General features: G+C 38.5%; 1 protein-coding gene across 1 annotated transcript in view; it reads left to right on the top strand.

Annotated features, from left to right (window-relative positions):
- DOCK10 (dedicator of cytokinesis 10) overlaps positions 1-12,120 on the top strand; it is a 185,920-nt gene that overhangs the window by 98,170 nt on the left and 75,630 nt on the right. Inside the window, exons 17-22 of the mRNA XM_062197273.1 lie at positions 1,499-1,686; positions 2,146-2,211; positions 3,830-3,922; positions 8,488-8,611; positions 8,788-8,909; positions 9,279-9,365. Of these exons, the coding sequence (XP_062053257.1) occupies positions 1,499-1,686; positions 2,146-2,211; positions 3,830-3,922; positions 8,488-8,611; positions 8,788-8,909; positions 9,279-9,365 (680 nt within the window). The remainder of the gene's footprint in view (positions 1-1,498; positions 1,687-2,145; positions 2,212-3,829; positions 3,923-8,487; positions 8,612-8,787; positions 8,910-9,278; positions 9,366-12,120) is intronic.

Raw genomic sequence — 12,120 nt, 5'->3', positions numbered from 1 at the left:
AGTTCTGGCCTCCTGTGCTGCCAAAGCGTTACTCTGAACACCATGTGTAGCCACCCAAGTGTCCACGCAGTGCTTACAACTGAAATGCTGCCAGATTCTTTTATTATACAAAGAGATCGATCTTTTCCAGAATGGGGCCAAAAGTCCTATTTAAGTCAGCAAGAAGTAGGTTTTCAGAGGCTTTTAACAACTATCCAATAAAAGATTCAGAATTTAGAATGAATAAAAGCTTCCAACAACCATCTGTTTTCCAGAGAGAGGAGGATGACCACAGACTATCTGGATGACCATTAGCACTATTAAGTTTTCCATTCTGATAATTCTCCACAAATCACTTTAATATGAAATATAACAACCATTCTAACTTAAGCCATGGCTCCAAATCATTTTTACATTGATTTGTGTGGAATAAAAACAGGATAAACTAAGCCATTTCCTCTACCTAATTTGAGGCACTGAGCTTCTATTACCTATGAAAAATTGAAACAACAAAAATGAAGCTAACCATTGTATCTGAAAGAATTGCCATACGGAGAAACTTGAGCATATGACAAAAATATGACCATTAGCTTTTGAGGAGGGGGAAAGCTGTAACCTGATTCTCAGGTATACATGGCTGATCATTTTGCTTCTTTGAACACAAGGAGATTCCAGATGGTATAAAGGAAGGTTGATAATGCTGCTGTCTTTCTGTGCCAGCCTTCAAACGTTTTAGTGGCAGAAGTTTTGATTTAGAATTTCCTAAGGCTCATTTCTTTCTCTTTTCTTAGGATGCTCCTATATATTTAAATTTTTTGAGTTGTAAAAACTGAGAAGAAAAAATAAAATAAATTGTATCTAATAATGCAGAGAGAGATACAAGCCCAGGCTGTGACTAATTTCATGGGTAGAAATTACTAGTAATCCAGTTGCATTAACAATAATAGTTCCATTGGACAGTTTTGTGCTTTCATATATCCATTTTGTATTATTTTTACATGTCATAGCAAAGGCCAGTGGGCTCCTTCTTACCTTATAATATCTAACTAGTATGTTTAGAGGATCATTAGCTACACTTTGCTTTTTGTATGACTCAATATAAAAAAGTTATAAATCCATCTAAAGTGTTTAACCATTTTCAAGACATGTTTTGATATTAAATATATAGTTTACTTATCTACCATGCCCACATCCTATAAATATTTCATATTAGCTCTAAATTAGCATCAATTGGTATATATATATATATATATATATATACACACACAACACATATATATATATACAAAGTTTCTATTTAGAATGAATTTATTTTCAAATATGTTAAGTATGAGAGTACTTCAGAAATTCATGGAAAATCTGAAATTAAATGATAGTATTATTTTTGTGCAAAAAACTTTTGAAGCCATGCATAATTTTTCAAAATATGCATTTTCCATGAACTTTTTGAAGACCTCTCATGTTGTTCAATTAAAAGAACCATATTGAATGACAAACTTTTATTTTCTGATTTCTTAAGACTGTGTAACATCGTCCTTTATCCCTGTCAAGCCTTTCAACGTGATGGCTCAAGCAGAACCCACGGTGGAGGTGGAAGAATTTGTTTATGACACAACCAAGTACTGCCGGCCTTATAGAGTATACAAAAATCAAATTTACATTTACCCCAAACATCTCAAATATGATAGCCAGAAATGTTTTAACAAGGTAATGATACCAGTTTCTGAACTTATCTCTCTTTGCACTTACGCTGTACAAGCTCGCTTCTTGAGACTACAGATGCACATTCCCATAGTTCCAGCAGTTGCTTCAGAGAGGCAATGATGACTTTGACCTTAGACGTGTTAAAGATGCACAATTTTACAACATTTGAAAAATCCTTTCTGAAGTCAGAAATATATATATATATATTTGTATATATATTTGTATGTTTGTTCTAGAACTTTTTTAGTTTCCTGCAATACTCTAAAAATAGATGCCTTTGTAAATAATCTCCCCAGATCCTTCTGTAATTTCTGAGCAACTATGGATAATGTCACAAGAAAATGTTGGGTGTGCTACATTTTTCAGATTTAATTAGATAGTACTTATTTTAGGTGCTTAGATTTTTTTGATGTGAGTTAAAAATGAAATTACAATTTCCACTTTCCCTCCCTATAATTTCAGGCACGAAATATAACTGTGTGCATTGAATTCAAAAATTCCGATGAAGAAGATGCCATGCCCCTAAAGGTGAGCCAGATCCACAATGGGACAGGGCATAAAGGCAGGGGTGGGGGGTAGCTTCTGTCCACCATTGAGGGACTCCGTGAGTGTGGTGAAAAAAGGAACAATTTTACACATGTGCTTTAGAGTTTCTGAACTGTACATGATTGAGTAGCCAGGTAGTATCATGGCTCTCTTAGCTTTCCATGGTTTGGGAAAAGGTGGAACCATTCTAATGTGAAAGAAATGTGAAGATTCCCCTCTGGAAGACAGCGCCCTCTCCTGAGATTAACCTGCTTCTCAGTGCAGAGTGCTTGATTTAATTGGATGCATCCCGGCCAGCTTCCGAGGACAGTGTGCTGAAAGGTTGCTGTTTGCTGGTCAGATGCCTAATGCAATGGGCCTGGGGGAAGCTACTTTTAGAGAAGGTGTGTGTGGCCAAGTGATGGAGGAACTGGAAATGGCTTTGGGAAGTCAGTACCGGTTGTTGATCACATAATTTAATGTACTCAATAAAACTGTGAGGTTTCTATGAACGGTGCTCTTTTAACCTATAAAAATACAGCTGATGGCATTTTTTAGAGTTTACAGTTAATGTATACTATTTTTATCTCAGGGGTTCCAAATGACATAAAATAACCTATAAAAATAGAGGGGGAAATTGGTTTCAGTAGTCCTGCCGCCAGTCCTTCCCAGTTTCCGTGAATCAGAGGAAAGAAATTACAAAGGACAAAACTGATTTCTCACTAACCCCCACCATTATCTGAGATACTCCCATAAAGCACTCTGTCAGATACAAACTGTATCCTCTGATTTGTGCTAGCAAGAAGGTGTGTTCCCTTATTTAGAAGAACAAGAATCCATTTGAGTGTGTGAATTAACCCTGCAAATAAAGAGAAAAATTTTTTAAAATATTTGTGAACCACTGTCAGCATCCACAGCACCCAACTTCACACCAGTGTCAGGACTGAAAAATTAAAGTGACATATAGTAGTCAAGCAAGCAAAGGCCATGAGAAGGCAGCAGATACACAAGACCTGCCTGGGGAAGATTCTGGGTCCCCTGCTTCATTGCCTCCTAAAATACCACATGCAGATAGAGCTAGGCCAGATGTCACACTCCAGAAGAGGGACCCTAAGTCCCTGCCAGACTAGGGAGTGTGTTATCACACTACCAGAACTGTGTAGAGGCTGGGACAAAACAGTAACACCACATGGTGGAGCCTGGAACCAGCTCTCTCCTGCCAGCTCATGGTTGGGAGTTGGCTTGTCAGATGCTGGGATCCAGTCAAGTCTGGCGGCCCTCCAGGACCTTAATTCTAGCCCAGAACCTGTTTCATGAACCTCTCATGGTGAGGTTCCTTCTTGTAGGAATTAGCCTCATCTCATGGTTATCAAAAGTCAGATGGTGCATCAGTCCAAACATTTGACCCTGGGGTAACATCTACGTGATAAGAAGCAGCCCCCAGATTTTCTTCAGCAGGGGGACAGACGTGGGACAGTAGAAAAGAAGTTCAGGCTTAATTACCAGTCAAATAGACCTGTTTGTTTGGTCCTGAAACTGGAAACTGGAGATTTGTGACTTTTTTTTCACTCAGGTATAATTTGAGTCTCTCATAATTACTCAACTCTATCTGTCTCAACAGTGTATTTATGGAAAACCCGGAGGCCCCCTCTTCGTCTCTGCCACCTACACAGCCGTTCTACACCATTCCCAGAATCCAGATTTCTCAGATGAGGTAAGGACCAGTCCTCTGCTGCCCCCAGCAGCTCCTAAAAAGTATGGGTTTGTAGCACAGTGATAATAAACACCTTCAGCTGAACAACATGATTGGCAAGTATATACCAAGATGTTTAAACCACATTTAAACCCTCCTGCAGAGGGTTGCAAATTTATTTATTTCAACATGAGATGAAGCACTTAAAATGTGGCATTTTTATTATATTAGTCATTGCAAGGAACATAAATTATTTTCATCTATTTTACTGGCCAGTGTAATAAAGATTATATTAGATAGCTTTACCAATCAATGGCACTATTTGATGCCATAATAGAAGGACTGAGGGCTGATGTCTAATACAGTGCTTTTGCTCATAACCTGCATGAACTTGAATGAACGTGGACCTGCTCATCTATAAGTGCAATGTGGAGGAATCCCTACCCTGGCTAACAAGCTCCCACTATATGTCAGGCATCAAGCGAGGCTCCACACACACATCATCCCACTTAACCCTACAGCAGTCCTGGGAAGTAGAAGCTATTGTTCCCATTCTATAAATGATGAAACAGGCTCAGAGGGGTCAGGTTACATTGCCATTGTAACTACATACTAGTTACATATAGAATGTTACATACTAGTTACATATAGCATGTTACATTCTAGCTACCCAGGCCATGTGACTCCAGAGCCTGACACTTCACCAATCTGCTATAATATATACTTAAAAAAATCCTTGAGGCAGTGGTAAATGACTGTGCACCTGCTGGCTTGGCATTATAAACAGCTTCAGACAAACAAGCTTCAGGGATTAAATTTAGTGTCTAAATGTAAAGCAGAAGTCTAAACTAATGCAGTCTGCTGGTAGGATGCCTGAGGTTTGAAACGTGCATCTTTTGCATGAGCGTCCTGTTGCTGCTCTGACAGATTACTACACTTTGCAGCTTAAAAATTTTGTGGCTTAAAACAACACTCATTTGTAACCTTCCAGTTCTGGAGGTCAAGGGCTGCAGTTTTCTGAAGATCCTGGGAGACTTTGTTTCCCTTTTCCCAGCTTCTAGAGGCTGCCCATGTTCCTTGGTTTGTGTCTCCTTCCCAACAACCCCACCTCCCTAACCTCTGCTTCTGCCCTCACATCCCTGACGGACTTGTCCTCCTTTCTTCTGTAAGGACGTGGCGATTACATTGTGCTTCCTGGGACTATCTGGACAATCTCCCTATTTCACAGTTGATAGTCACATCTCCAGTGTCCCTTTTGCCAGGTGATGTCGTAGGTTCTGGGAATTAGAACACAGAGGACATCCTCTGAAGGGAGTATTTGTAGCACATTAATCAATTTAAAAAGAATATGAAAAGAGTGCCAATGAAGCAGTCTACCTGACCTTGTCTCCTTCCTCCATATTCATTTAATGTTGCTAATTTCCCCCCATAAATTCCAGACAGAAGGTGAACCAGAATTAAAGGGAAGAACCACCAGTGCATCACAGAATATTTACTGTACTGAATAAAACTTTGGCAAACCCCATTGGAAAGGTGCATTCTCCATAGGGCATTTTTGTCTTTTTTTTTTTCTGTGTGGTATTATTTTATTAGCAACAGAAAACAAGCTAATATACAGGCCTTAAGCAGAGAATCCAGCTACACTATGCCTGGACATCTTACATACATTTATTTTTTCCTTTTTTAACATTTTTTAAAATTTTCTGATTTATATAAAATAAAAATGTTCATGTATTTCATATCTACAGATTTAAAAGCATAGTGATACTTCACATCACACCCTCCCTCCCATCCATGTTCCCACCCTCCCTCCTCCTTCCTTTCTTATTCTCTTAATTTTTATAATGACATACTTTCAGTTTATTTTATAATCATAAGCTTAACCCTCCACTAAGTAAAGAATTCAATAAATAGTATGAAAAAAAGAAAACAATGTTCCTCAACAGTAGACACGGGTTGTAAAAATAATCAAGTCTCAAAATGTCAATTTTGCTCATATACATTATATTTTTGAACTCTATTAGTTACCACAGATCAGAGAAAATATATGTTATTTGTCTTTTTTGAAATGGCTTATTTCACTAAATATAATTGTTCCCAGTTACATCCATTCTGTTGCAAAAGACAGGATTTCATTCATTTTTATGACTAATATTCCACAGTGTACATATACTACATTTTCTTTTTTTAAATATTTATTTATTTATTTGAAAGTCAGAGTTACAGGAGAGGCAGAGAGAGAGAGAGAGAGGTCTTTCACCTGCTGGGTCACTCCCCTGTTGGCCACAACAGCCGGAGCTGTGCTGATCTGAAGACAGGAGCCAGGAGCTTCTTCCGGGTCTCCCACACGGGAGCAGGGGCCCAAGGACTTGGGCCATCTTCTACTGCTTTCCCAGGCCATAGCAGAGAGCTAGATTAGAAGTGGAGCAGCCAGGACTCGAATCGGCACCTATTTGGGATGCCGGCACTGCAGGCAGCAGCTTCACCAGCTACGCCACAGCACCGGCCCCGCACATTTTCTTTATCCAGTCATCAGTTGATGGAAATCTGGGTTGATTCCATAGCTTAGCTATTATGAATTGAGCTGCAAGAAGCAAGGGGTTACAGATAACTTTTAGTTATGCTGATTTCATTTTGTTTGGGTAAATTCCCAGGAGTGGGATGACTGGGTCATATGGCAGATCTATTTTCAAATTTCTGAGGAATCTCCATATTGTCTTCCACAATGGCTGTACTAGTTTACATTCCTACCAACAGTGTGTTAGGGTACCTTTCAGATTTTCACATTCCATTGGTACAGTTCCAGGAATACTTTTTTTTTTTTAAATGATCTGTTTACTGTTGTGAACTCTGTCTTTTAATTTTTCTCATTCTCATATGTTTCCTGGAATCTTCGTCAAACCATGAGCTTTTATACCTGATATCATGTGATTAATGAATAATATTCAAAACTAAGGTTTTATTTTCTTCTTTATTATTGCAAAAAATTGCTTTAATTGCAAGAAATGGATATGAATTCTTCCAAGGAACTATTCTAATAAAATGTAAATATCTGCAGTATTTATTATGTGAAAGATATTTCCATGAACTTTTTTTGTTTTTTAGATTTTACCTAAGTTATACAAGTTTCATGTATTTCATATTCTATTAACACTTAGTGAGTTGAGTTCTTGAGGATTTGTTTCATTCAAATGTGTTCTGAATGTCGTAGTCTTGCTATTAAAGAAAATGTATTTATATTGCATTCTGTGTTCTGAAATACATGCTGGCTTCAGTTATTAGGTTACCAGAATGGTAGGAAGCCTTTCAAATTTAAAAATTCGCAAACTTTTTATGCATCAGATTCACCTGGAAGGCTTGTTGAAGCACAGATGACTACCAATTGTTGGTACCAGAGAATTTACATTCTAACAAGTTTTTAGGTGACACTGATGTTGCTGGTACAAGGACCATGCTTTGAAAACTATTGGACTAATTCCTTGCTTGAACAATATGAAAACAAGTTAGCAAGATACACAGGGTTTCCAATAAAAACTATTCATAGATTGTTTATGTGCCTGTCCCTTATTTCTTGACTAAAACTTTTAGAAACTAGTTAGTGGCTGATACTGATCTGAATGTAACTTAGCCAGACAGGATCCTGGAATCCAATGCAAAGTGGTAATCAGAGATGTGGGTTCTTGTCCTGGAAGATGCTGTTACTGACTACACCACACTCTTCGTCACTCACAGCCCATTCACATCTCTGGCCTTGTGGTTCCTACCTCTGCATCATTTTAAATGACAATAAATAGAATACATTGACAACTGATAAGCACTGTCACATGCAGAATTTTCAAAATATTTCTTCCCACAATGATACAGAATGATACAGTAGGCTCCTCGTTAAGTACATTCTTAATCTATATCAATTTAATGCCATTTGTGCACTCACGGTATCATTTATGTAGCTCCAGCATAACTACTTCATAAGATCTCCAATGGCTTAGTGACCACAACACATTCCATACTTTCTTTTTTATTTTTTTGAAAAGGATACATCCCATGCTTAAGTAACATCATGGACAACTGCATGTTTCTGTTACCTGTATCTGAGTTTCCTGGGGTCATATTACAGTGCAGATTCTGATTCAGTAGATCTTATTTGATGTCTAATAAGCTTCCAAATGATGTTTATGTAGCTAGTCAGTGGACACACTTTGGGAGACAAGAGCTTATAGGTATTTAATTTATATTCCTTAATGATAGTTCCTCAATCTATGTCTGTTTGCATTCTGCAGTCATGTCTGTGGGTCTGTGTTTATGCACATGTGCATGCATGTGTTTAGTCAATACTTAGCGCATAAATTATCTAATGAGAAGCATAAGATAGTCTAAGTTACTGAAGTAAAAAAAATCAACATGTGAACACCTTACTACTGGCAGAGTGGATATCTATTGAGAGTTACACCAGTGCATCCAACATTAACTATGAAAAACAGACCTAGATTTCAATTAAAGAATTTTTTGGAAATTACGCTGTTTCTTGCTCTGACTGTAAGCAAATGATTTTAACCTCAGTTCAGTTATAATCTCTTTCATTGCAGGTGAAAATCGAGCTACCAACACAACTTCATGAAAAACACCATATTTTGTTTTCTTTCTATCATGTCACCTGTGACATAAATGCAAAAGCTAATGCCAAAAAGAAGGAGGCTCTGGAAACATCAGGTAATGGAAGGAGACTATCTGCAGTAGTGCCTGTGTCATTTGTCCTGAGTTGGGAATATTTTAAAAGCTCTGACTTACTGGAATTTTTAGTATTCATCAACAGTAAATAGCTTTATTTTTACTTCTTATTATGGAGATTTGTATTGAAGCATTCTCTTTGTCATTCCTCTCCACAGTTGGCTATGCTTGGCTTCCTCTGATGAAGCATGATCAGATAGCTTCTCAAGAATATAACATCCCAGTAGCAGCAAGTCTGCCTCCCAATTACTTAAGCTTCCAGGATTCTACAAGTGGAAAGGTACCGAGTAATGTATAATTTAAAAGAATAAAACATCAACTAAATTGAATGAGGTTATCGTCTCTTTCTCTGCTATTTAAATTAAGACTATAATGTATATGTTAACTGCAGTTAAGAATCAAGTATACCTGCAATTGACTCCAAGTCTGTTATGTTGTTTATAACCTCCAGAAGTTACCTGTTAAAATTATTATTTAATATCAGAGTGATCTCATCAAACAATGTTGCCAAATATGCTTGCATCTTTTGTTTTTCATCTCTAAAGTAATTTACGATTAATGGATCAGGATAGCCAATAAACATAAACTAAATAATGTATTTATTTTCTTTCCCTCAAACTGTCAGAGTGACTAACAAACTTTTTTGCAGCATGCTGGGAGTGACATTAAATGGGTGGATGGTGGCAAGCCACTTTTCAAAGTATCAACATTTGTCGTATCAACAGTCAATACTCAGGTGAGTATGTTGGCCTGAAATAGTAGCATCTTCTCTGCCACGTAAAATCATAAGGTGCATTCTATACTTACAGCATGAGATTAATCATTTCATGAGATGTCATGACAGCAGGTGGTGGAATACTCCAAGGGAAGAATTTAGGGGCATGATGTTATGCCTGTTTTAAGGTAGAGTGCCTAACTCCATAGGCCTAGGTGCCATGAAACTTCAAAATGAAAACATTAGAAGTATATTTAACCAAATGGTACTCCCCTTGGAGCATGGCTTTTTCCACTGGCGACATCTAACTGTTAGAATTGGTAAATTTTAACAGCAAAGACGTTGGACTTTTAACCCCAAAACTAAGTCTTATTCCCAGTGCCTACCCAGAGCCATGATTTCTGAGGAATGGCATTTGAGGGTCACCTCCAGCAACCTCTGGCTCAGTGACCTTGGACAAGTCACTTTATTCTCTGAAGTTCTTATTTCTTGATCAACAAATTGAGCTCAATAAAAATCTCTCTACCTTAGGTTATTGGTAAGGATCAAGGTGAGAAAATGCACCTGGAAATATTCCATCAACTGCAAGATATGCATATATATACACATGCCTACAATACACATGTAGCTTTTATTGTTAAATTATCACAAACTTATCCCTTCTATTGAAGGAAGTCTATTTTACCATATCATAAAGAGTTTGCTGGCACCAATTATAAACTACAAAGCAAATGATACAAATCCATAAAATATGTATTTCTTCTATCTCAAGCTCAATTTTTATCTGCTTTTCAATTTGCTTCATACTGCTTTACCTTTAGTCTATATTTGGCTCGAAGAAAAATGAAATAATCCATGAACAATATATATACTGGTCAAAATTTTTCTCATTAACCTCTGATGCTTCAAGTTCAATTTAGTCTTCATTCCCAGCCTGGTGCCCACAGCTATTTAAATGCATGTTTTCTTTGATGCCATCAGCCCTATCAATTGCTATTTTTAAAGTTTTATTTATTTTTATTTTGCTTGATAGGCAGAAAGTGAAAAGAAGGGGGAATCTCCTCTTTGCTAGTTCACTCTCAAAGTGATTGCAATGGCAAAGGCTGGGTCAGACCAAAGCCACTAGCCAAGAACTCCATCCTAGTCTCCCATGGACATGTCAGGGACTCAACCAACTGGGCCATCGGCTTCTGCCTACAAGAGTATGCATTAACAGAAAGATGAAATGGGTAGCAGATCCAAGATTCAAACCAAGGCACTCTGCTATGGAATGTGGGCACCCCATGCTCTGTCTTAACCACAGTGCCAAGTACCCACCCCACATACCCTATCTGTATATATCTCAGACACTCTTGAATTTCTCTCTCTCCGGCTTCCTTCTCCAGATATCCCAGGTCTCTGTCACTCATCACTAGCCACATCCATCACATCTGACATCTACCTCAGTTTCCAAGCATCCAAGGCCTCTCCTGTGCTGTGGCCTCAGCCATATGACAACCTGGTGGTAGCTGTGACATTCAGCCCTCCCACAGTCAGAAAGGTCATGTGTCTCTTCCCTCCCTTCCTTCTCCAGTTGGCCTGCTCAGTACCTACCCATCCTCGAGACATTCTCATGTATCACATTCTCAGAGAAGCCTTCCCTCTCCTTGGACCCCACACACGTAAGCCAGGCCATCTCGCCACATGCCCAGTCGGCCTCCTGCTTTCCATTCGAAGTGCTTATCAAATTTGATGGACAGGAAGTGTGTGGATGTCAGGGCCTGGTGCCAGTCTGCTTCCCACAATGGGAGGTCCACAGAGAAAGGGATCAGCTCTGCCTTGTCCTCTGCTCTGTCCTCGGTGCCTGACAATAGCCTGGCCCGGTCAGCTTTCAATAAATAGTGACAGAATGTACAAATCAATGAAGCATGTTTAAGGGGAAAACAGTTGTGTCCAGTCAGAAAATAACTAGAGTAAGAAAGCAGAAAACATCACACACATACACACACACACAATTCTAGAATCACTGAATGTCCTTCTAGAATCATTGAATGCTAAAGAAGCATCCCAGGTGCACACCTGCTCACACTATCTCCCTTCCTACTGCATAATTCAGCACAGGACTCAGAGAATTTTGAAATGGCCCCCAAGGGTAAGAATCAGGTTTATTTCATGATGTTAGCTATGGATGTCCTAGTTTTGGCTAATTGGAGTATTTTAAGCCTGAAAATGCTACTGTGCCTGTTAAAGAATAGACATTCTCTTGTGTTAAGGAATGTGTAAGAGAATTTGGCAAAAATCTATGGAACAAGCAGGAATGAGAAAATAAATGATAGAAGTTTTGAATTTTTTATATTTATGTTTTATTTATTTTTATCTTTTTGAAAGGTAGGATAACAGAAAGAAAGAGAGAGAGTGAGAGGGAGAAAGAGAGATCCTTCATCTATTGATGGCTCACTGCTCAAATGCCACAATAGCCAGGGCTGGACCAGGCCAAGTCTAGGAGCCAAAAACTCCATCTCTGGGTGGCAGGGACACACGTACTTGGGCTGTCGTCTGCTGCTTCTCAGGCATATTGACAGGAAGCTGGATAGGAAACAGAGTAGCTAGGACTCCAACTGGTACTCTGATATGTGGTGTTGATGTGGAAACAGTTACCTGATCTGCTGTGTCACAAGTCCTGCCCTTATTCACTTACTTTTTAACTTAAAAAAGAGCACAGCCAAGGGAATTTTCCAGTCATCGTCATGTGACCTAGAATGACAACCAACCCTATGAGAATGAGATAGGATAGAAA

Source organism: Lepus europaeus, chromosome 1 (assembly GCF_033115175.1).
Source record: "Lepus europaeus isolate LE1 chromosome 1, mLepTim1.pri, whole genome shotgun sequence".
In the NCBI taxonomy this organism is placed as follows: domain Eukaryota; kingdom Metazoa; phylum Chordata; class Mammalia; order Lagomorpha; family Leporidae; genus Lepus; species Lepus europaeus.
Note: the sequence above shows the minus strand (reverse complement) of the source record. Positions and strands in the feature narration are given on the sequence as shown.